The sequence below is a fragment of the Corythoichthys intestinalis genome, chromosome 5, assembly GCF_030265065.1.
Source record: "Corythoichthys intestinalis isolate RoL2023-P3 chromosome 5, ASM3026506v1, whole genome shotgun sequence".
NCBI classification, from domain to species: Eukaryota; Metazoa; Chordata; class Actinopteri; order Syngnathiformes; family Syngnathidae; genus Corythoichthys; species Corythoichthys intestinalis.
The window spans coordinates 59,983,340-60,009,307 of NC_080399.1; the positions used below are offsets into that span (position 1 = coordinate 59,983,340).

At 41.8% G+C, this 25,968-nt stretch overlaps 2 protein-coding genes across 2 annotated transcripts in view; both read left to right on the forward strand.

Moving 5' to 3' along the window:
- The first annotated feature begins 3,403 nt into the window (after window positions 1–3,403).
- On the forward strand, window positions 3,404–5,890 carry LOC130916556 (uncharacterized). The gene is made up of 4 exons (XM_057837363.1): window positions 3,404–3,494; window positions 3,740–4,312; window positions 4,396–4,583; window positions 4,786–5,890. Exons 2-4 carry the CDS (start codon window positions 3,833–3,835, stop codon window positions 5,492–5,494), a joined length of 1,377 nt encoding a protein of 458 aa, XP_057693346.1. The 5' UTR covers window positions 3,404–3,494; window positions 3,740–3,832; the 3' UTR covers window positions 5,495–5,890.
- A 3,428-nt stretch (window positions 5,891–9,318) lies between these two features.
- The window catches only part of LOC130916460 (zinc finger protein 227-like), a 38,821-nt gene continuing 22,171 nt past the window's right edge, over window positions 9,319–25,968 (forward strand). Inside the window, exon 1 of the mRNA XM_057837204.1 lies at window positions 9,319–9,412. Within this exon, the coding sequence (XP_057693187.1) occupies window positions 9,334–9,412 (79 nt within the window). The 5' untranslated portion in view covers window positions 9,319–9,333. The remainder of the gene's footprint in view (window positions 9,413–25,968) is intronic.

Below are 25,968 nucleotides of genomic sequence, written 5' to 3' on the forward strand. Positions count from 1 at the left end.
ACATATACGTTTGTCATGTTGGTAATAAATTTTAAAAAAATAAAGAAAGAAAAAAATGTGTCACTTCAATCACCAACGTCACACAATCACGTGATCACTGTCATTGAAGCCCCAGTGCTTTCAGACGCTCTAAACCAGGGGTGTCAAAACTTTTTGCAAAGGGTGCCAGATTTGGTGTGGTAAAAATGTAGGGGGCCGACCTTGGCTGCCGTCCTTTACGTAGAACAATATATTTAAGCAAATTTTAGCAAGCCATTCTGTGTGTCATGTTTGCTTTATTATTTTTTTTAAATTTATAATTACAACAATCTCCAACTACCGTTCTCTTTCGACTCTCGGGCTCTTGCGAAATACTGCTGCTGTGAAATTAATCTAGCTTCAAAAGTTTCTTCAAATTCTCGCTGCGTATCTTCCCTGTAATCTTGTCGTAAATGTCAGCATGTCTTGTTTAGTAATATCGCCTCACATTGAATTCTTTAAAAACAGCGACTGTCTCTTTGCAAATGAAGCAGACACAGTTGTTGCGTATTTTAGTGAAGAAATAGTCCAATTTCCACCTATCCTTGAAGCGTCGGCCATCGCAGTCAACTTTCTTTTCGTTTTTGTTGTTGATTGTTGCCATTTTTGGAAATTAGAAGTCAAGGGTCACACGAGGTAATGTTGCTTAGAGTTCTGGTGTAAATGATGAGCAGCATTTAGTGTGTAAGCTACTTCATATGCTGGTAGCAGTACTGCTGACCAACTTATTAAGTCTGTGTGCAGCCAGACGTTATTGATCTTATCACAGAGGCTGGGGGCCGGATGAAATTTGACCACGGGCCACATTTGGCCCACGGGCATGTCTGCTCTAAACTCATTGGATGTCTTGCATAAAAGGCGTCATGTGGAAAAGCTTCGGTCGAGCCATTCGCCAGATCCATATTTGATGCCCAAATTGATATTTTTCGACCCGCTGTTTTTGCCGTCTCTGCCTGACATCTGCTACCCTAATAGCTACAACTATCTTGTCCACACAAACTCAGCCTATTCTCACGAAAGTTTGAAAAACTTTAAGAGCTTGGAGGCTCATAAATACTTCATTGGTGTCCAGTGTTGCACCCTGGCTATTCAGGATGCCTGTGGTAAATTTTGAGATTAGGGAAGTAATCCAGGAAAGGGGAAACCAGGGTATGGTGGCCGAGGAGTATCTGGGAAGGAGGTATGGGCAGAGCATTCTGATATTTACTGACGGGTCGAAGGATCCAGAAACGGGTACATGTGCCGAGTTACAAGGTAGACATTAAGAAGAGACTTGTCTGTTTATGCAGTGGAAATTATAGCAATTATAATGACACTAGATTGGGTTCAAACCAATGGGATAAAAAAGGCAGTGATTGCTTCAGAAAGTTGGTCAGTGCTCACGAGTATTTTAACCATGAAGTCCAGTAAACTTAACTTAATATTTGAGTCGCACAGGCTATTGTATGAAGCACAGAAAAGAGGGCTCGGGGTGGAGTTGGTGTGGGTCCTGGCGCACGTGGGGATTGAGAGGAATGAGGAAGTGGACATCCTGGCCAAGCAATCACTGAAAGCACCGGGGATAGAAAGGCGGGTTGTTCTGAGAAGAGAAAAAGGAAAATCCATTATTAGGGGTTACATACGTAAAAGGTGGCAAGGATATTGGGAAGCACAAGAAATGGGGAGACATTTATTCTCAGTACAGTCACAGGTGTGGGTGGGAAGGAGATTGGGGAGAAGCAGGAGGGAGGACGTAGTGTTGAGTCGACTGAGAATAGACCCCAATCACGTGACATCACAACTCCGTGTTTACATATTACCGCTACGTATATTCCTCCTATTACTGCGTGTTTTTCTGCTTGTATAAGGAATCACCGCCGGGTAAATGAACCCAAAAATCTTCCTGACAATCGTTAACATTGATTAATGAAAATGGTGAAGGCATGTGTGTCGGTTGGTTGCAGTAACAGAGAAGATAAACAGTCATTTTAGTAGTTGCTGTGTGCCCATTGATAAAAGGGCAAATCACGAAAGAAGCACGGTTTGTTTATCTCGGTCCATGATGGGTTTGTGTCGACAGCCGTTAGACAGCGGCGAAAACATCAATTTGATGCCAACACGATCGCAGACATCATCAGACGGAGACTACGAAGCTCGTCGCCACGGTCGCGCAGTAAGAAGGTGAGCGCAACAACAGGTGTTGTGCCAAAAAATAGCTGCCCTGCGTGAAATGCCCCCCCTGATGGGAGCGCATTGGGATATGGTCGTGAAAACCTGTAGACTAATACATTTCTGTTCAAAGATGGTTATGTGGCCCAGTCCACGATTTGTTATTAAAATACAGTACTAATATTTTTTGTAATTTAATTATTTAAAACTGATCTTACAGTCGTTAATCCATTACTGTAATGCGTCCATGAAAACATTTGATGAATTTACGTCAATAAAGCATTATAAATAAGCGCTCCCGTCAGGGGGGACATTTCACGCGGGGCAGCTATTTTTCGGCACACACCGGCCCGTTGTCGATCAAGTTTCATTTTACAATCGTGACAACGGTGACGCTCAGCTGACCAAATGTCGGTTTATATTCGGGCCGGTGCCGATTTTGGGTACCCGACTCCTCATCGTGACATAAACTGGAGTATGATTGGAAATTTTGTGGTCTCAGGCCGAGCTCTGACGCACGGGACGGGATCTGACGGGAGGAAACATCGGTTTGGGCATCAAATATGGATCTGGCGACTGGATCGACCGAAGCTTTTTCAGATAACGGCTTTCATGCAACTCATCCAATGAGTTTACAGCGTCTGAAAGCACCTTTAGAAACTACGATCAATGACAATACGGACACACAATGACGGACAATATGGCGGCACAATACAGGGATCACGTGATTGGCGTCTATAGGGCACACGGGGCTGAATGATTCGATGCATAGGATAGGAAAACACAAAGATGGGAAATGTAAACACTGCAGGGAGCATGAAACAGTTGAACACGTTTTAATGGTGTGTTGAAAATATGGGGAGCAATGGGATCGGTTCAGAATAATGCTGGACCAGGCAAAAGAGACATTTGGGATGGGAAATGTTCTACAGGTAAAGTCGGCCAATATTCAAAAAGGCTAATACAGTTTCTCAAGGACACAGGGCTGTTCGACAGGACATAGGAAGAGGGTAAATTATTAGTGTTTTTTTATTTATTAGTATTTAATTTATCTTATTTTTTGGTTTGGGTTTTGTCTACACTCTGGGTGTGTTTCACTGGTTGTCAGGAGGGATTGCTTTTAGTCTGTAACTGCCTGATCTCGTACTAAACTGTCAGTCCAGTAGATGGCGGTAATGCCCCACGGTACCGAGGGGTAAACTGCCAATAAACAAACAAGAAGAAGAAGAAGAAGAAAAAAGAAAGAAAAAGAATACTTCGTTGCTGGTTGGGTGAAACAAGTCCTCGTCCACGAAAATTCGACAGGAATCTATCTTGTGCTCGGGAAGGTGAGTTACGAAATTTTCCAATTCAAAATCTTTTATTCTTGCTAACATCCACTGTCAAGTCTAATTTATTTCATGTCATTTGTCAATGCAGATAGGGCTTTTTATGTTTATATGGTTTAGCTATAGCACTACTCCAGATTGTCCCTAGTTTTATTTTTTATTTTTTTGGCTTTTGACCTCAATAGTGAAATTGTAAATTAATTGTATGACAACTTTCTTATGCCCTTATAATTATATAATTTCAGGTAGTTTATTCACAACATCTGAGTGAGACGCCTCTATCACCCTGGTTTGCTGCTCAGCCCTCAGGAACAATCTTTTGTGGACATTGCACTTGCATGGCTGGTTTGGGTGAAACATGTTCACATGTCACTGCTGATATGTTTGCTGTAGAAACGGCTGTAAAGATGAAAAATGATACTACCAGCACTTTCGTTGCTTGTAGCTGGCTACCCCCTTCACAAAACCAAAATATTGAGTATGCCATATCATCAGACATAGACTTTACAAGCCCAGCAGCAAAAAAGCGGAAATGTGCTGGGGAGTCAGTTAAGTCAGTAACCCCAGGTAAACAGGTACTGCCACCCCCTCAGGATTATACTGACTTTTACCGAAAATTACACTCTTCTGGTGTCAAGCCAGTGGTACTGTCAGTCTTACCCGATTACTGTGAGGAGTTTGTCCCCAAGACTGTTAATTTGGATTTGCCGAAACCAATGTCTTCTCTCTTCATGGAGACACATGTGTCTAAGTCATTGGATGAACTTACAGTGGAAGCAAGTACAATTATGACCAATATGAAAATTGATGATTCTCAGGTAAGGCTAAATTTCACTGTCATTGTCGAGTTGTAATATTTTAAGCTGTGACCAGTTCAGTGAAAATGTTGTCTTCATTTCAGATCAGTGCCATAGAACAGATAACTAGAGAACAGTCAACCACAAAATCCTGGTTTTTGTATCAGGCCGGCCGTATTACAGCTAGCAACTTTAAAGCTGCATCTCAGACAAAGATCGAAAATCCCTGCTACTCACTGATTCAGAGGATATGCTACCCTGATGCATTCAAATTCACAACAGAGGCTACAAGGTATGATCAAAAATCATAAAGTCCCTTCAAAAATAAATGGATTTTTCACAGGTTTGCCTTCATTCAAATTTTTGCAGGGGAGGATCATTATATTATCACAATGATTATATCCATTGATACATATTTTCAATTTCCATTGAAATGTGGCAGTGACAAACTTGAATGTATTATTTCTATTTTTAATATAATTTTATCATTGTAGGTATGGACGCAGTCATGAATGGAAAGTGAGGAAAGACTATGAAATGTTCACTAAGCCAAAACACAGAGACATGAAAGTAACAGAGAGTGGATTCTTCATCCATAAAGAGTTTCCTTACATAGGTGCCTCACCTGACAGCTTAGTGAAGTGTGACTGCTGCGGAGAAGGACTGCTGGAGATAAAATGTTCTTTCTCCCACAAAGATTCAACAATCGAAAGTGCAATCCAAGATAAAAATTTCTGCATAGAGTTTGTTGATGGGCATTTCAGATTGAAAGCAGACCACACATACATGTACCAGATCCAGTGTCTGCTCGCTGTGACTGGCCGGAGCTACTGTGACCTGTGTTTGTGGACAGGTAAACAACTGCTTATCCAGCGCATAACCCTGGACACCAAGTTCTTTGCTGAAGCATTGGAGAAGGTTGCCACTTTCTACAAAGTGTGCATACTACCTGAACTTCTTGGCAAGTACTTCTCTCAAAAAAATACATTGGGTTTGCCAGTTGAAAATGTAGAGGACAAGATCTGTTACTGCGAAAAAAGTGACAATAATAAGACAAAAATTTATTGCAGCAATGATGATTGTATGATTAAGGTTTACCACAAGGAATGCTGCGGTCTTAAAAATATGCCTAAAAAGGGCTGGTTTTGTCTGTATTGTAAGACATTGCAGAAGAGAACAAATGTACAAACAAACAATAAGTAAAGAAAATAAACTTTTCATATCCAGTTGTAAGAAATCATTTAATCTTTTTTTTTTTATCAATTTCATTTCCACAGTAAAGCTATAAATCAGTCGGACGGAATAATAGGAGGGCAGGCATTGCAAAGTGCACAAGGAATTGCAACAATTTTATCGAGAAATGTCATTTCATTATTGGCTGATTGAATCATAGTGATTGGAATTACTGAATTTAGAACAGAATTTTTTTGCGAACCATTCCTATAACTCTTTCTACATTTATCCTGACATTAGCAATTTTTCTAGTTTCTAAAACATCTGGCATCCAGCTGAGATTTACCTCTAGTAAATGCAGGAATGTGTAATGTTGCATGTCGAAGGGCAATTGAATTGGCAACATCAAAACCACGATCTGCAAGCACAACGTCGCCTCTCTCGAGCTTATTCAGGTAACCTAAATGGTCAGTGACATATTTATCTGATGTTCTGCCCCCCCCCCCCCCCCTTTTTGAAATGAAAGATATATGCCCCTGAGGTGTAATACTGATTAGGAATTTTATAGTGTTATGGGATTTGTACTGAGAGTAGGTTTGAGCGCAAGCTTGCAGGTCACTGGGTCTGGCAATAATTCAAAACAATCTATTATTGACATGCAATTCTTAAATTTTCCATAAAAACACGCAGGTAAAGATTGCCGAATAATATCCTTATCAGGCCAGAACACAAGAGCAGGTACAGCATACTTATAAAGAAGTTCAATATTATCCAGGAAAATCCGAGAAACAGTCGAACTGCTCAGCCTAAATAAACAGGCCAGAAAGTCATTGTTAATGAAGAACTTCATCTTCAGTAGGCACATGATGAACTGCTGGAATTTTGACACTTTCAGTCATGTGTGGTTTCACCAGCTCAAATATTGCCATGAGCACTGCCAGACAGGGAAGTCCAGTGAAGTTGGTCACCTTCGCAGAATTTTCATCGGTAAAGCCAGATTCATCAAAGCTACTTTCACTCAGCTTTCTTTTCAGTTCAAGATTTTCAGTCCTTAACCTCCGGCATTCCTCCTCAAGTGATGCCATTTCATCCATAGTACAACTGGTTTGGGTCCCCATATCAACAGGAGCATTGACATTGGGGCCAGCTTCAACAGCCGCCTCTACAGCCTGACACACATTCTGTTCTCGACAACACTCTTTCGAAAGATCCAACAGTGCATCCACTGCATTGTTACGACGGAAATGTTCCAGTCTTTTTGTCTTTAATTCTTGTCGTCTTGCAAATTTCTCTGCCATCTCTTTCCCTGCCTGTTTGACAGGGGATTTGATGAATGAAAATATTGACGGTACATAGTCTGGACTCAGTGGGTTGTCATCTTTTTTCCCTGCAAAATAAAGATTTAGAATATTAATATAAATGTGGCCATAGACTGTGTAAATGTGAAGATGCTAACTCAGACATGTCCAAAGTCCGGCCCAGGGGCCAAATGCGGCCCGTGGTCAAATTTCATCCGGCCCCGAGGCTCTGTCATAAAATCAATATTATTACGTCTGGCCCGCACACAGTTAATAAATTGGTCAGCAGTACTGCTACCCGCATATGAAGTCGTTTACACACTAAATGCTGCTCCTCATTTTGCCACTAAAAGGAAGCAGCACTCTAAGCAACATTACCCCGTGTGACCCTTTACTTCCAATTTTCGAAAATGGCGACAATCAATAAAAAAAAGAAAGTTGACTGCGATGGCCGACGTTTCAAGGATAGGTGGATATTGGACTATTTCTTCACTAAAATACGCAACAACTGTGTCTGCCTCATTTGCAAAGAGACAGTAGCTGTTTTCAAAGAGTTGGATGTGAGACGATATTACCAAACAAGACACGCTGACATGTACGACAAGATTACAGGGAAGATACGCAGCGAGAAATTGAAGCAACTTTAATGTAGTTTAATTTCACAGCAGCAGTATTTCGCAAGAGCCCGAGAGTCGAAAGAGAACGCCACAAACGCTAGTTGCGAGATTGTTGAAATTATGAATTTAAAAAAATAATAAATAAAGCAAATGTGACACACAGAATGGCTTGCTAAAATTTGTTAAAATATATTCTACGTAAAGGACGTCAGCAAAGGTCGGTGTTCTGTCAAAATTAGCTCCTTTATAAAAATTTGCTCCCAAAGCTTTTGTGGCGGTGAAAAAGCCTTCTTTTACATTCAGTTGGACTCTCAATGTTATCCAAAGGTGCGAAATAAACTAGTTTCATCAGAAACATACATGTACAACGCGAGAATGACGTAAATTAATGCTGAATGACACTGCGAAGTCGCTAACAGCGCGAGAGCGGGTGTTCTGACAAATTTTGCAACCCATCAAAAATTGCGACCTTGCGGTTTTGTGCATGCGCATAATGTTAAAAATGGCCGCGAATGCAGCGATTCCAAAGTAAACACTACAAACTTACTTTAAAGAAAGGAATATTTACTTAAGTTTGAGCATGTAAAGACATGCACAAAAGTTCCCAGACACATCCTACCATGTTAACTGCACACAGCAACTGCACCCCGCGCTCTCACTGTTAACGACTTCGTAGTGTCGTTAAGTATTAATTTACGCCATTTTCGTGTTGTACATGTACGTTTATGATGTATCTAGTTTAGTTAGCACCTTTGGATAACATTGAGAGTCCAACTGAATGTAAAAGAGGGCTTTTTCAGCGCCACAAAAGCTTTGGGAGCAAAATTTTATAAGGGAGAACATTTTGACAGAACACGGGCTGCAGTTGTTGTGTGCAGCTAACATGGTAAGACGTGTTTGAGGAGAAATTTTCTACATGTCCTTCCATGATCAAACTTAACTAAATATTCCTTTCTTTAATGAAAGTTTATAGTGTTTACTTTGGAATCGTTGCATTCACGGCCATTTTTTTTTAACGTTACGTGCAAGCGCATTGCCGCAAAGTTGCAATTTTTGATGGGTTGCAAAATTTGTCAGAACACCGCCCCCCCACCCCCACATTTTTACCACACCAAATCTGGCCCCTTTGCAAAAAGTTTGGACACCCGTTTAACTGATGATCCGTAGTCGAGGCCAGCTTCTTTCACTTGGTACCAGCTAAATATTATTCAAAAAATAATGATGGTGGAGTAAATAAACATCTTGAATTTGAAACGATATGTTGTCTGCGATTAGCCTCGCGATGAGCTTAATTGTGGTTATTTGTCAGCCCCATACCCTCTAAATATATATTAAATGCATCTTACCAGATATAAAATGACTACAACTACATAGTCTGTGGTGATCGTTTGGTGCCCAGTTTTCTCGTCTAATTGGAGCAGTCCATCTCGCTCTCCTCTTCGGATCTCTCGGAATACGGTAGAACTTCCAAGTCTCTCCGTCTATCTTCTCTGTTACTGCAACCAACCGCCACACATGCCTTCACCATTTTGATTAATCAATGTTAACGAGCAGGAAAAACGCACAGTAATAGGAGGAATGTACGTAGCGGTCACATGTAAACACGACGAGTTGACGGACAATATGGCGGCACAAGTCAGGGTGACGATGTTGTGACGTCACATGAATGGGACAGGCAAAGAGGCATTTAGGCTGGAAAATATTCTAAAGGTAAAAACAACCAAAATCCAAAGACAACCAATTGAGTTTCTCAAGGAAAGAGGGCTGAGAATAAGGACATAGAGTGTTTTTTCCCGCTGTGGGTGTGTTTAGTTATCGTCAGAATAGCAGAAATGTCATTTGTAACTGCCTGATCTCTTGCCAAACCATCAACCCAGCAGATGGCGGTAATGCCCCATGATACAAGGGGTAAACTGCCAACAAAAACGAGAAGAACAAGAAGAGAGATACACTAATGGAGTCTATAGGAGAGAAGATGTCCGCGCGAACCAACTTCACCAACAAAGTAATGGTGGTTCTTCACAGATTAGAAGGTTGGTTCACTGTCATTGATACGGGTGTAGGGTTGGTCTCAATATTGGTCGGGACGATGTAACAGCATAACATGCATGTGAATGCAAAACATCTGTATTGATATAGACTAACTTTCACACTGCAAATTTATAACATCTTAATCTGATAATTTAATTTTAGTCGAATAATTTTCTCCATCTTGCTTTGAGCGTTAAAGGGTAGTTAACAGATTAATGAGTCAGATTCTTAAACTTCTTTCTCTTTTTCTACTATTTGTTCTTGTTAAGCCCATACATCTAAAAGTTGGTCATTTTTCACCTAAATCAAGAAAACTGCTTTCAAATTATGTTTTCAACAATATCCATTCTTGAATTAAGACCATTTCTGACGAATAAGTTTTTTTTTTAGATATACTAACTTTTTGCTTAAAATAAATCTGTTAAGCTTATTTTTAGCTAGCTATTTTTCTTATTTCAAGAAATCTAAGTGAGTAAAATTTACTTGACACACTGGCTGATCATTTCTCTTATTTCCATTAATTCGTTCTACAGCCCGAAAACCATCACGAGTAAATCTTTGATAAATACTACTGTTACTAGAGGTAGGAATCTTTGGTCACCTCGCTATTCGATCACGATTCAGAGGCTGCGATTCGATTATAAAACGATTATTGAAACATCACATATTTATTTAAAAAATATATAATTTAATGTGCTTTTTGGTGCTTTTAATGTTTTTTACATTAGTTACAAAATAGTGCAAAAGTCCTCTCAGGCTCAGGGGTCGCGTTAACCGAATATTTTCCGTCGTTGACCGTTTTTTTAAAATGGTGACGGAAAAAACTGAAGTCCGTCCGTCATTTTGACAGGTTGCAATTCACACCCCAGACCACAGGGTGGCGAGTGAGCATATTACAGGCATGAAAATCACCTTTCGGCGAAATTCGGCGTTTTGAAGTCAAAAAGGGCGACCTACGTGAATTGCGTAGATCCGAGGAGAAATTCTTTTTGGGGGGGGGGGGGGTCAGGAGGTTTTATTAAATTATTATTATTATTATCATCATGTGATTAACTTAGTACGTAAACTGATCGGTTCTTTAAAAAAGTGACACGGACAGTCAGCAAATCCTTCTAGATGCTTCGCTGACGAGAACCAATCATCGGCCCAAGCTGCGGGCCATTATTCCAAATGCGCGCACTCCTTACGTGAAACAAGGAGTGCTCGGCGAGCCTTTGGTTGCATTGCAAAGCTGCGAAAACAAAAAAGCAGGCCTTATCCACACCGGGGCAGACCAGAGCGCAGCATAAACACTTGCCTGTATTTGCCAGCAGATTGAATTTGGTGAGTAATGGTTTCAATCGTTTTCACATTTTGCGATATAAAAAAGTTAATGCCATTCGTTGCAGCTTGCGTTGAACACTGCCAGAGCTAGCCAAATCTCCCATGAAAAAAAATAGCTCCCGTTAAATTGGCGTCAAGCTTGTGTATTTAGCGGTAATATAAACGAAGAAACACACTGTTGAGTCAAATTAAGCGGCATGCTCTCGGATTGAGGGGTCGCCTCGCATCGCATCGCTCCCGTCGTCCGCCTTAGACGCGTTATTTTCGGCTGGGACTTGAGCTGACGGCCTGTGTCGGCACAACACCGGCCCGACGAGTGGTGGGAATGACTCTTGCTTCTTAAAGCTTTTCAGAAATACAGGGATCCCTCGTTTTTCGCGGTTAATGGGGACCAGAACCTGCCGCAATAAGTGAAAACCGCGAAGTAGCCCCCCCCCATTTTTTTGGTGTGTGTTCAATGTATTTATTCAGATTTTACATTGGAAAAAGATACATATATATAAGACATGTTTTTTCACTTTTTTCACCAAAGTATCATTTATAAATGGTTTTATAGCACTGTGCCGGCTTTCGATTACCAGGTAGCCGGGCGTATCGGGGTATAAAATTTCAGACGCACCTTCTGATGATGATCCAGTTGTGGTTTATTGGGATCCAGGCGTTTCGAAGCTTGTTTACAATCCAAAGAATGATGAGGAATTTCTTATGGCCAGCTTTGGATATGGTCAGTGGTCGTGAGTCGTGGTCGTATGTCTTGTAAGTTTAATAAAACTATTCATATGGTTTAGGTGGTCAAAAACTGTGTGGCTACCCCGTCTGTGTCCAAAACAAAACTGGCTTCTCACTTCCATTTAAACACACCTGATAGGTGTCAGTTGATTAGTGCACCATTTGCAACTACCATACCATCAACAACAAAAAGGGGGCGCCATCTTTCCAGAACACAAACCAATTTCTTTCCAAAATACAACAATTACGAAATAACACAACTTTGCCAATGACTAATATGGCTCCAACATACCGGCCCCTAATTGCTCTCCCAGAACAATTACCTAACTAAATGGAGCCAATCAGTAGAACGTAGCAGGTCTGCCACCATACAATACACCCAACATTTTGTGCACCCCTTCTTTTTTTTTTTTTTTTTTTTTTTTTTTTTTTGTTTTAAATAAAATATAGGAGACCCTTGACTTGCGATCGTCTCAGTTAATACGAAAAGAAAAAGCAGTCAATTTCTGCAAAGTTAATATATGAATCTTGTACCATAGGTTTGATTATCATTATCATCCAGCTTCCAAAAGTAAGCAGATCTTGTCCACTGGTCTTTCCATTTCATTTGACTTTGTCTTTAGTAGCACCCGGCGGGTGAAACCTTTGGAGTCTGGCATCGTTTTGATAATCCTGCCCATCAGCCACGAATTACGTGGGGCTTGGCTGTCCACAATAAGAACTATGTCCCCTTGAACAAAGTTCCTTCTTTTTCGGTTCCATTTCTGACGTGCCTGCATCATTGGCAGGTACTCTTTAGTCCATCTTTTCCAGAAAAGATCTGCAATGTATTGTACTTGCCTCCAACGCCTTCGAGCATAAAGGTCGTCCTTGCTGAACAAGCCAGGTGGTAGAATTGGTTTCCCTTTTAACTGAATGAGGTGATTAGGTGTTAGAGCCTCCAGGTCGCCTGGGTCGTCCGACGCTGATGTAATTGGACGGTCATTCAGTATTGCTTCTACCTCACAGAAGACTGTCTGCAACGCTTCGTCATCCAGAGTTTGCTGTTTTGTGACTGAAAGGAGAACATTCTTCACCTGCTTAATTAATCGCTCCCAAACACCTCCATGATGAGCCCCATGGGGAGGATTAAATTTCCACGATATGGCGTCCTGTAGCAGAACGTTCTAAATCTTTCTGCTGTTTAGTTGGTTTACAGCTTCCTTTAGCTCGTGAGAAGAACCAACCAAGTTGGTGCCATTGTCTGACCTGATTTCCTTGACTTGACCTCTTCGGCAAATAAACCGTCGAAGGGCATGAATACATGAATCGGTGTCCAGGGAATGGGCCACCTCCAAGTGGATGGCTCGGCAGGTCAGACATGTGAAAAGGACTCCATACCTTTTCACTGTACCACGTCCTCTTTTTACTTCAATGGGCCCGAAGTAGTCCATTCCGACATGTGTGAAAGGAGGCAGGTCTGGTATGATGCGATCCAGTGGCAGGTCAGACATCATCTGCTCCCCTATTTTACCACGCTGACGACGGCAAACATGACATTGTTGAATTATAGTTCTTGCCAAAGAGTTTGCTTTCAGAATCCAATATTGGCGTCGAAGTCTGGACAGCATGTGATTTCTTCCGCCATGTCCGGTCAACTCATGGATGTAGGCGAGTATAAGCTTAGACAGATGTCCATTTTTGGGTAGGACTGTTGGATGCTTCACCTCTTCAGGCAATGCAGATCTGCTTAATCTTCCTCCCACCCTCAGCACGCCATGAACAAGCACAGGGTCAAGTCTGTAGATACAGCTGCTCTTTTTGACTGTTGTTCCTTTGTTTAGTGCAGTTATTTCGTCATCGAAGCTGTGGATCTGTTCGTAGCGCACCACGGCTTCTTCTGCTTGGGCCATGTCTTCAACAGTTAGACTTTGAATGGTCAGCTTGTCTTTAAACCTTTTCATGTGGTCATCCACCATCACCACCTGTGCCTTTTGCACCCGGGCTCTTTCCTGGCACAAGACCTGAAGAAGCTTTCTAAATTTCACGATCCAGGCCACAGCTCTTTTAAGGCGAGTCCATTTTGAGAAGTGTTCAATGAACCTTTTTGTGGCACTCTTGTCATCCACCACCAGTGTGCTGAACCCAGCAATTTGTTTTCTCACTTCAGGATCATTGTCAGCGATCGTCCCAAAGTCCTGTGTCAGACTAGGCCACTGTGCTTCTGGCTGAGAGAGGAAGTCTGGACCTTTTATCCACCTTGATGATAGTAGCAGGGCTGCTGCTTCCTGGCCACGTGAAAAATCATCTGCAGGATTGAGGCCTGAGCTGATGTGTCTCCACTGTGATACCTTGGACATGTCCCGAATAATGGTAACTCTGTTGGCCACAAAAGTTTGAAATCTTGAGACGGTATTTGTGATATACTTCAGAACAGTTGTGCTGTCTGTCCAGAAGACTGAATCTTTGCATATAAATGGTAGCTCTGTTCTCTGTATCCTGTCCACCTTGACCGCGAGAACTGCAGCAGCGAGTTCCAATCTTGGTATTGTAATCTGTTTTAGAGGTGCCACTCTAGCTTTTCCCATAATCAAAGTAGAGTGGACGTCATTGTTGTAGTTTGTCAGACGAAGATAAGACACCGTGCCATATCCCGTTTCACTGGCGTCGCAGAAATGGTGTAGCTGTGCATTTTTTATCTCCCCAAATCCACTTGGTGTGAGACATCTATCAACATGGAAGTAGTCCAGCTTCTGCAGCTCACCCAACCACTGCTGCCACTTGTGAGCGATTGTCTCTGGGACTTCTTCGTCCCAGCTGAGCTTGATCTTGCATAATGTTTGCAAAATTTGCTTGCCAATTAGTGTGACGGGTGCAAGGAAACCTAGTAGGTCGTAAACAGAGTTTACAATTGAAAGTATGCCACGCCTGGTTGTTGGTTGTGGCTTGATCGCCATGCCAAATGTAAAAGTGTCCCGTTCAATATTCCATTGAGCTCCAAGGGCTCGCTCCATTGGCAGATGTTCTCTGTCCAAGTCCAATGTTTTCACCCCTTTTGCCTTTTCTTCCTCAGGGATTGAGGCTAGGACGCTGCGGTTATTACTGACCCACTTGGTGAGCTTGAATCCACCCTTGGCGCACACCTCTGTTAGGCCTCTGTACAGATCAACAGCTTGTTCCACTGTATTCACAGCCTTGAGACAATCATCCACATAAAAATTATTTCTTATGGTGTCAATCACTTCTGGTGGGTAGTGGGTTTGATTGTCATCTGCAGTTTTAAGCAGAGTGAATGTGGCGCAGCTTGGTGATGACACAGCTCCAAAAAGGTGAACTGTCATACGGTGCTCTTTGACCTTTTGGCTGAGGTCCCCGTTAGGCCACCAGAGAAAGCGCAGAAAGTCAACATCCTCCTTTGCCACTTTCACCTGGTGAAACATGCCTTCGATATCGGCCATCAGTGTGATGGGGCCCTGGCGAAACCGCAGAAGAATCCCCAGCAGTGTGTTGGTCATGCTGGGCCCTTGCAGCAGCTCTTGGTTCAAAGATGTCCCACCAAAGGTTGCAGCACAGTCAAACACAACACGAAGTGTGTGCTTTCTTGGGTGATAAACACCATGATGTGGTATGTACCACACTTTCCCTCTTTCAGACTCTAGCTGGTCATTGGGTACCACTTCAGCATGTCCTTTCGCTATCACGTCGTTCATGAAGTCCTTGTATTCTTTGAAAAATGCTTCGTTCTTCCTGAACTTTTTCAAGAGGTGAGCTGCTCGCTGCTCTACCACTTGCCGATTGTTAGGCATGCTAACATCTTTCTTGCGAAAGGGTAGTTTAATGTGGTAATGTCCATCTTTTAGTGTTGCAGAAGCAGATACAATGTCCAAAAAATGTTTATCTTCCACAGACATCTCCTTTTTTTCATCATAATGCCGCTCTGCAAATTCCTGGTTATACTGCTTAACCAAAATCTCTTCCAAAGTTGCAATAGAGATTCGATTGGCGCTCACATTTGGACGGCCATGCCCGTCCATGCTTGTGGTTCTGTTACCGAGTGGACCATTAACCACCCAGCCAAGAAGAGTCTCCACTGCATATGGTCCATTACCATCGCTTTTTATGATGCGCCATGGTTCAAGTGCTTTTGGAGCATTGACTCCAATCAGTAGTTCCACATCTGCGTCGATTTTGTTGACCACAACATCTTTCAAATATGGCCATTTCCTGATTTCATGTTCTTCAGGAATGTTGTCTTTAGTTACAGGGATGTTCTTTTGGGTGTAAGTAGCTGGCAGATCCACGAAATGGCTACTGTTAAGACCAGCAACTTCTAGTCCAGAAATCCTGTAACTGGTAACAGACCTTTCCAGACCTAAAGTTTTGAGGAGTATTTCCAATTTCTTTCCGTTTGCGTTTAACCTTCTCATCAGTGCCTCAGTGCAGAACGTAGCAGAGCTTCCAGGGTCTAAAAAGGCATACGTTTTAATAACGCGGCTTCCTCTTGACAGCTTCACCTGCACAGGAACGACAGGAAGTGTGCACTCCTTGCTACCGGCCCCAGCAGGTTTATGCGGTACTAGAGAAACCAAGGCGCTGCTCACAGATGACTCAGTAGGTGTTGTACTGAATGATTTCTTCTCCGGCTGAGCTTTCTTGTCCATTTCAATGTGTAAAATGCCCGGGTGCTTTTGTTGACACTTTGGACACGTCATACGCTTACGGCAATCTTTACTCATATGACCTTTCAACAGACACCCGTAGCACAATCCACGAATTTTGAGGAATTCAACCTTTTCCTTGTTGGCTATATGTTTAAACACACCACATGATTCAATTGTATGATCCCCATTGCAATACATGCAAGGTTTTTGAAATGCAACTGATGTGCTGGGGTCAACTTTCTGACCTTTGATTAAGTTACTGGGAAGAGAAAAGTCACCTAGCGATGAGGTCACTGTGGTGGCAAAACTGCTACCCCTGCTGGTCGGTTTGAACCTTTGTTTTGGGGCTGCAGATGTGATTTTGGGTGGTGCCTTATTGACAGCAGTTAAATCAACGATATCACCAAAAACGGGCTCCAGTGCAATCCTCGCTTGCTTTTCCACAAATTCGACCAAATTCTTGAATTTCACTCTTTGGTTCCGATTGTCCTGTAAATCGCAAACAGTTGACCTCCATTTGTCACGAAGCCTAAATGGCAATTTTGAAACGATGATTCTGAGATTTGAGGGACTGTCCAATTCCTCCAAATGTTGGACCTCCTGCATTGTATTACAACACCCTCGTAAAAAAAGTGCATAGGCTCGCAAAGCTGGCCCATCTTCTGCCCTTATTGTGTTCCAGTTCAGTGCTTTATTTACATACGCAGTGGTTATCTTAATTTCGTTACCGAAATTCCATTCCAACTGTTCCTTGGCCAGGTTATAACCTTGTGCCGGATCCATGTGAAAACAACTGCGCACAAGCTCTTTAGGCTGTCCAGTTGTAAACTGCTCCAAGTAATAAAGTCTGTCGTGAGCGTTATCGGTTTTTGCTTCAATTCCATGCTCAAAAGCTTTAATAAATGTTCTATATTGAAGTGGATCACCGTTAAACATTGGTATTTCTTTTGATGGAAGAATAGACTGTTGTAGTTGCTTTACCATAATTTCTGTTATGTCATGTTGCTTTCCCAAAACATTAACCAGGGTTTGATCATTTTCACTCAAAAAAGAATTTGCATTTTTCCCACCATTTGTGTGCTGAACAATGGCCTGCTGCTGAGATGGTGACATCAAACGCGTGTCAGTTGGGCGATGACGTATTTGCTGCCGAGATGGTGACACTGAACGCGCGTCAGCTGGGCGGTGACATATTTGTTGCTGAGACGAACGCTCTGAGCGCCCATCTGTGTGGTTTGGGTTTAGTGTTATCGGTTTAAATTCTGTACTTGTTGTAGCTGCGTACGCCACGTCACTTTTTTTCTTTCTGACGTCAGACGTAGAGCTGCCTTCCGCCAGTGCTTGAATTCTCGCGTCTGCCGCTGCTAGCTCACTTTCAAATTCTAGCCGCTCTTTCCTCGCCCTGAGCTTGGCTTCTTCCATGTCGACTTCGTGCTTTTGGGTCAATATTGCAGCTTTTGCTTGAAGAGCAGCGCGCTCCGCGATCGCCTTCCTTAAAGCACTAGACGTGGTTGAGCTGCAAACCTGAGAGGACGCGCAAGTCTGTGACGCGCTATCTCCCGGCCCCACCCAGTCATCAATAAACGGGTCTTTACTTATTAGCGGTTTAATATCTTCTTTGCGGTTAACGAACGTCTGCTTGTCCGTGGCCTCTTCGCCACTCCTTAACCATTCATTTACTGCTGCTTGAAATTCTTTGAGGCGCAATAGTTTGGGCTCGTACCAATCCACATGGTCTGCCTCTTGTTCCTCATACGACAAAAGGGCTTGAATAGACACATGCAACTCCATAAATTCTGTCAACAATGTGTCAAATGCTTGAAATGTGTTTACAACCGTTTCCTTGTTGTCCTCATCACTCATCAACGCTTTAATTTCATTGCTCTTCCGCGTAAGCGCACAGAGTTTGCCTCTGCGAGTGCCGATCAGTTTGAAAAGCTGCCTTTCAGCCGAAATGTCATCAAATCTTTCATCAGCCATTTCTGTTTAGTTATCTGCTTTGTGATTACGCTCACTACTGGAGAGGAGTGTGGAACGTACTCACCCCTGGCTGCGACGTGTCAACATGCGTCCAATCAATCCAAGTTTTTGACTTATGTGCCGGCTTTCGATTACCAGGTAGCCGGGCGTATCGGGGTATAAAATTTCAGACGCACCTTCTGATGATGATCCAGTTGTGGTTTATTGGGATCCAGGCGTTTCGAAGCTTGTTTACAATCCAAAGAATGATGAGGAATTTCTTATGGCCAGCTTTGGATATGGTCAGTGGTCGTGAGTCGTGGTCGTATGTCTTGTAGGTTTAATAAAACTATTCATATGGTTTAGGTGGTCAAAAACTGTGTGGCTACCCCGTCTGTGTCCAAAACAAAACTGGCTTCTCACTTCCATTTAAACACACCTGATAGGTGTCAGTTGATTAGTGCACCATTTGCAACTACCATACCATCAACAACAAAAAGGGGGCGCCATCTTTCCAGAACACAAACCAATTTCTTTCCTAAATACAACAATTACGAAATAACACAACTTTGCCAATGACTAATATGGCTCCAACAAGCACTTCAAAATGTAAGAATTATGATAAGTTTTAAACATGTTACTGCCCCACCGAATTATTTTCAAACAAGAATAAAGTAGTAAGAAAATGCTTGGCTTTATTAAATGCTTCATACTGAGTCTACTCAAACCCTCTCAGGCTTTGTTAAACAGTGATTGACACATGTGCAAAGTTTTTCTTTTTATATATATTTTTTGTTTGAAGCAACTTATTTGATTGAATAATAAAAACAAATGTCCTAGCCAAAATGTGGCCCAAACGCAAAACAACATTACTTCAATGGAAAAATTTGTTTCAATCAAGAAAAATAGTTTTCAAATGCTTTTTTTGTCTCAAATTTATTTTGCAATCAAGAACATTTTTTTTTTTTTTTATTGAAGTGACTTTTGGGATTAAAAGTATAACTGTATTTTGATTGAAGGAACTTTGTTTTTGATAGGAGTAACTTTGTTTTTTGATTGAATAATAAAAACACAAATCTACCTCCATCGTTATTGAGAGAGAAAGAAATTAAGAAAGCTTTAAAACTAAAAGTCACCGGGGAGTCTTTTTTTTTTTTTTTTTTTTTTAATATTTATATTTCATTACATAGACATGCCTCGTAGGGAAAGGAGATTGAGGGATAAAAAAAGGAGTTGGATGAGGCTGCTAAAGGCAGCGGATACCTCATCAGCTGGGTGAATAGCAGACCTGATAAGAACAGGTTTGCAAGGATAGTCGGGTATTAAATACAATTATAAACACATTACAATGTTATTTTTCTATAAGATTTTATGTCATTGCTTTATTAATCATTAGGTGCTAGAGTTGTTAAGTATGGATAATAATAATAGTTTTGAGAAAACTGCTGTTGGTGGCTCAGTGACCATCTGATGTGGTTGTTCTCAGATGAACAAGTTGAGGAAGTTTTGATGCAGAGGTTGAAGGAAGAAAAGAGCTAGACTGACTGAGTCACAGCCAGAAAGTGTGGATGACAGTTTTGATTTCTATTCACTGTTGCCCCCTCCCAATTAAAGTATGTCACAGTCGCAGCCAATTATTATCTAAAGCTGGTTAAAATTGAAGTTATGTTGTTTTAAGGTGTATTAAATACTTGTTCATGTGCCCCTTTTGATCTACGAGCACCCGCCCCTCCACCGGTCTCTGCACGGCCCTGCTGAAACACAGTGTGGGTCGACAGAGCTCAATATTTTGTTGGGGTGTACAGTGTACTGGAACATATTTCCTCCACACCCTCCTCACCTTTTTAACCCCTGACCCATTTTCATCCCTGATATTAATTAGCTATTGTCTCTCTTAATGCATGACGTCATTGGCTATTCTGTCAGAATATTGTAGCGTCACCGGGGTCTGGCGGCGGCACCGTGATTGACACATCAACGCGAGGTTCTTATTGGTGCACCCGGTGTGCCAGCGCGTCATCCAATTGGTGGACTAGATTGCCGCCTGTGTATAGACCCCAATCACATGACGTCACAACTCCGCCCCCCTGACTGGAGCCGCCATATTGTGTGTCAGCTTGTCGTGTTTACACATTACCGCTACGTACATGCCTCCTATTACGGCGTGTTTTTCTGCTTGTTAACATTAATAATCAAAATGGTGAAGGCGTGTGTGGCGGTTGGTTGCAGTAACAAAGAAGATAGACGGAGAGACTTGAAGTTCTACCGTATTCTGAGAGACCCGAAGAGGAGAGCGAGATGGATTGCTGTAATTTGACAAGAAATCTGGGCACCAAACGATCACCACAGACAATGTAGTAGTCATTTTATATCTGGTAAGATGCATTTAATATATATTTAGAAGATTTTGGGCTGACAACCACAATTAAGATCTTTGTGTGACGCTGGCGATTGGGGTCTATATAGTTGCCTCTTTTTCTCTGGGGGCGGAGTTGTTGTTTTGTTGGTGTTGTTGGCGGTAAGCAGAGTAAAAAGAGGGAGAAAAATACCACGACTTCCGTGTCTAATTTTTCGCCGCCAAGCAAGCGTTACAATATTAATTAAAAATGAATGAAAACTAAATACTATTGAATATGTCATCATTATCATTTTAAAAATTTAAGTGACGGGTAAAAATAGAGAATGATCGGATTTTTATGACCCTGTCAGTCAAAATGACAGACAACGAAAATGTCTAGCGCAACCTCTGCTCAGGCTTAAACAAACTACTCCATCCATCCATTATTTACCGCTTGAACCGGGGTCAGGTTGCGGGGGCAGCAGCTTTAGCAGCGAAGCCCAGACTTCCTTCTACCCAGCCACTTCAACCAGCTCCTCCGGGGGGATCCCAAGGCGTTCCCAGGCCAGTCGAGAGACATAGTCTCTCCAGCGTGTCCTGGGTCGTCCCCGGGGCCTCCCGCAGGTGGGACATGCCCGGAACACCTCTCCTGGGAGGCGTCCAGGAGGCATCCGAACCAGATGCCCGAGCCACCTCAGCTGGCTCCTCTCAACGCGGAGGAGTAGTGGCTCGATACAGAGTACCTCCCGTATGACCGGACTTCTCACCCTATCTCTAAGGGAGAGCCCAGACACCTTGGGAGGAAACTCATTTCGGCCGCTTGTATCCGTGATCTTGTTCTTTCGGTCACGACCCACAGGTCGTGACCATAGGTGAGGATAGGAACGTAGATCAACCGGTAAATCGAAAGCTTCGCCTTTTGGCTCAGCTCCTTCTTCACCACAACGGACCGGTGCAGAGTCCGCATCACTGCAGATGCTGCACCGATCTGCCTGTCAATCTCCCGCTCCCTCTGTTTTCCGAAATTTCCAGGTTCGCGGTGAATCAGTAACAGGCACACTTTTGCTCAATAGACAATTTTTATTGATTAAAAAATGCAGAATACATGAGATTTATTGATTACAATCCCACAAGAGCAAGCAAACAAGTATCAACAAATGTCAACGATGACACTAGATTTGAGTTTGTCAACCCCAGAATCCCCACGTTACCGTTACAGCAAAACGAAATGTCCCTTAGCAATGAAAATCGCTTAGCGTGACAAATGAGCGGGGAGCCAAAACACTCCGGTAAGGCGGCAAAGGAAGTCCACCAGCGGGTCACATACGGATCGCCTGGCTTTGTTCCTTTGCCGCCTAATCGGAGCGTCGGCTCCCGCTCATTTGTCATGGTAAGCGATTTTCATTACCAAGGAACACCTGGTTGTGCTGTAATGTAGCGCGGGGTCATGCAGTATAAATTTTCAAAATTTTTATTCAGAAGTGTTTTTACTTTTTTATAGAAATTATTTTGTTCTTCCTCTAATCTTGAGCAACTTGAGCTGTGGCTGTGAGTATAGTCCATAAGTTATATTTATTTTAATTAGGGATGTCCCGATCCAGGTTTTTGCACTTCCGCTCCGATACCGATACTGGCCGATACCGATACCGGCCTCTCTGAGGATGTATTAAAGTTTAAAGTTATTTATCCTCCTTACTTAGTTGTCAGACTCATGATGAAAAGGGTTTTAGTAGTCTTGATAACAACTTGCCAGCTGAATTAGGCGAGTTTGAATAACACAATGGTTGGTAACAAGAAACTGACCTGTTTATTAAATGATAAACACAAAACATTATGAATAACAAACAGAAATGACATATTCAGACAGTAAAACATGCAAATAATATTGTAAACTGTCTTAAAAAGCAAAACATACAAACAACTTCAAACTATTAACAATTACACACTCCCTTTGATTTGCTTGCCCAGCCCGAAAAAAACCCGAAATTTTATGTTTTATTTGTAGGCACGCGCCCGAAAAAAACAAAATTTTATGTTTTATTTGTGAGGAGCGATGCGTGGTTACGTTTTGTGTGATCACGTTTGGTGACGCCGGTGCATATATGCATAATGATAACAGATTATAGCCTGTCTTTTGTAACAAATTTTCCCAGTTAAACAAGACTGTAAGCTGGATATTCAATAAACATTTATATATTTTATCTTTGCATGTGTGTTCTAACAGGTGGATAGTGGATTTGACATTTATTTTAATCTCCTCGAGTTGGCAGAAAAAAAACGCAAGTTATCTCAATGCTTAAATACTTAATACTAAGTACTTATGATTATAAATGCATTTACACAGCGAAATAACGCTAGAAACGTTTGTTAAATATATTTCTCGCATGAGACCAAAGCGCAACATTCTTTTACATTCAGCGAAGCCGACACAGGTTTCCGTATCTTCAACAATCAATTAGAATCCTTTCCATATCCCACTCCCAACGCAGTTGTTTGCTTTTCAATTCCTCTGGCTTTAGTTTGTTTTTCACTCCTATAGTTGCCTCATATCGAAAAAGAAATACCAGGATGCTCGCGGAGGGGAAGATTAAAAAGAGAACGGGGCCACTGCGTTCCCGTGCGCAGGCATGCACAGTGCCTTCTGTTTTATCCAAATTATTTTATTTAACATCCATACATCGTTTTAATATAAATATATGAATATTTTTTTAAATCCCACTTTACTCACAAGAGAAATTGGCTCGTCATCCAGAATGATTCCTTCGGCAATGACTCTTGTTATTCCCTGGGTTTTGGGACTGTCAATGGCAGTTTGTCACGCATAGCAAAAGTTTCTGCCAGTGTTCGTTTCGTAGGACCTTTCTTTTTGTCTTCAGTTTTCGTCTTTTCACACACTCCTTATATTGTTTGTGGTGGTATTTCGATAAATGCTTGATTAGGTTGGTTGTATTAAAACTTCTTACAGCTTTGCCACCACGCTTGACTTTATTGTGGCATATGTTGCACTCTGCCTCTTCGTCTTTGTCGTTCTTCAAAGTGAAATAATCCCACACAGCTGACATTTTTACCGATGAAGTCTCTCGTTAATGACGGTAATGTAGTGTGTTGAAGGTGTGCCGTAAAATGCGGACCGGATTTTAGGGAAACCGAAGCAAAAACTGGAATGGATTATGTAAGTCGGTGCGCTGGAAAACCCGGACCAGACTTTAAAAAAAAAACTGGATCAGAATTTTTCCGTGTAGGCCGATCCGATACCGATACGAATTTTTTTGCCCATATCGGCGTCCGATCCGATCCAGATATCGGATTGGGACATCTCTAATTTTAATTTTATTTAAAATATTTTTTGCTATTGATAAATAATTTTAACAATATATTAATGTTCCAATTTGCAACTATGTTCTGAAAAAGAAAAAAAAAAAAAAACCTGTTCAATGGAAAAAAAAAAAAATTTAACCCATACATCTCAAAATTTTTTGGAGGTATAATTGCAATAACGTGAAACCGCGGTATTTTTGCTCACGGTTATCGTACCGTCAAAATCTCATACCGGCACATGCCTAGTTGTGCAGCAGCCTTAAAAGTGACTCTTTCATAGGTCACCTCTCTGTCCTCCGACGACAGGAAGGGCAAGCTTTTAAAACGAGGATCAAGAGCGGCAGCTGTCTGAAGAGTTTGCTTCTCCTTCTTGCTTCTGTATCTCTTGCTGAGGTCCTCATGTATGTCTCTCTTTATCACCCTGACCAGTGGAGACACCCTAGGACTTTCCTTTGTCTCATTGAGAAGTTTAGCTTGCACAATAGCAATCAGAGAAATGGTGGGGCTTCTCTCTGCTGACATGACATTCGTTGCATCCTTTAGGGGCTTGAGGGCTGCCACGACATCTTCAGCATTTGTGACATCAGCCTCACTGAGTGTGCATAGGTCTTTATCTGATCTTCTCACCTGAGGAGAAATGACTGTGGCGGTGATGGCAAGCTGTTGCTCCAAAAACCTGCTCACCATCTCAAAGGCACTGTCCCATCTAGTATAGCAGCCGACCTTCGGTTTGTGCTTAGGGATATTAAGCAGCTTTTGGATCTCTTCAAGCTGGTGTGCGTTTTTTGCAATGTTACTTTCAGTTACAGCACCGCTTAGCAGCTCAGCCATATTAGCAGCCGTGTGGCTTTCATGCATTGCTCTTGTTTGAAGCACGTGTGCTTTCAGCTCCCACTCTTCGGTTATGAAATGGGCAATTATTGTAACAAACGATTCGGTGGCTACAGATGTCCATGCATCACACGCAATGGCGACTCTGTTTTAATTCAACAGCGACGACATGATTTCTACTTTCGTCTGCGTTTACAGAGCCGGGACTGCCTTTCTACAACGCGGTAAGCCTGCAGACTAGGGCTGTCCCAAAAGACTAATTTTCTCCCGATTAGTCAGCCGACTATTTTTACGATTAGTCGACTAATCTAATAATTAATTTTTCTTTTTCTTTTTTTTTTTTTTTTTTACTAATTTAGCAATGAAATTTTTGTTGACGCTTATCAATTCACACAAAACATATCGGAACACTCAAATTATTTATTAAAGTACAAATAAACAAGTAAATAACAATAATAAATCACAAATAAACAATGAGTTCAAATGCTGATAGAATTAACTAGTGTAGCATCCCGATTGAAAAGATAGTCTCTTAAACTGATGGTTTACAACTTTTATTCCATCCTTGATGTAAACACACTGTAAGAGCTAAGGTGCACACAAATAAAGCAACACAATTAGAAATTAACAAAAACTTTTCACCTTTTTCCTTTTAAACCTTATTTATATATCAATGAATTGCCAATATGAATTGCCTTTACCTCAATTTATTACCCTATCATTGACAATCTCTCCCTTGAGTGCAATCACTGTATATACTGTATATATTTATGACCTTTTAACCTTATATAATTTTCTATACCATAAAATAAACCATAACATGAAATAAACCTTTCAATTAGCATTAAGAACAATACAAATAGCACTTATAGGCCCATTGTCAATGAAACATTATTATTTAGTAAAGCGACAGCACCCTCTGGTGTACAAAAAATGAAAAAAACAAAAAATTACAAACTGAGTGAAGGCGCTTGAGGTGTTTATTCACGGCCGACGTACAGCTAAGCTTGGCATTGAAGAGACAGGACAGAAGAGTGTACTCTCCTTTGTTTCTTTGAACTAAGTCAATGTTTTGGACACTCTGGTGCGCTTTTTTTTGGCTTTGTGCCGCTTTCCCCGCTTGCAAACAGAGCATCCGACATTCTAACTTTCCACGCATATATTTTTTTAACCCTTCATTAACCGTCGACGGGATGTTGTGCTCGTCGATGGATTTACGTCATCGATGACGTCGACTATGTCGACTAGTCGGGAGAGCTCTACTGCAGACCCATCGCAATGAATTCCACGATGCCTTTCGTAATTTGTTTTGCCTTTTGCGATGTGGGTGGCAGTTTACCCAGAGTGTCCTCGATGGTTTTCTGGCTGATACCAGCAATAACGGCCGGCCTCTGTCGGGTGGAATCGTGCTGTGTGGCTT

Coding starts and splice junctions, on each gene's coding strand:
- LOC130916556 (XM_057837363.1), top strand. CDS start 3,833: ATGGCTGGTTTGGGTGAAACATGTTCACATGTCACTGCTGATATGTTT. Junction 4,313..4,395: donor TGAAAATTGATGATTCTCAG/GTAAGGCTAAAT, acceptor TCTTCATTTCAG/ATCAGTGCCATAGAACAGAT. Junction 4,584..4,785: donor TTCACAACAGAGGCTACAAG/GTATGATCAAAA, acceptor TTATCATTGTAG/GTATGGACGCAGTCATGAAT.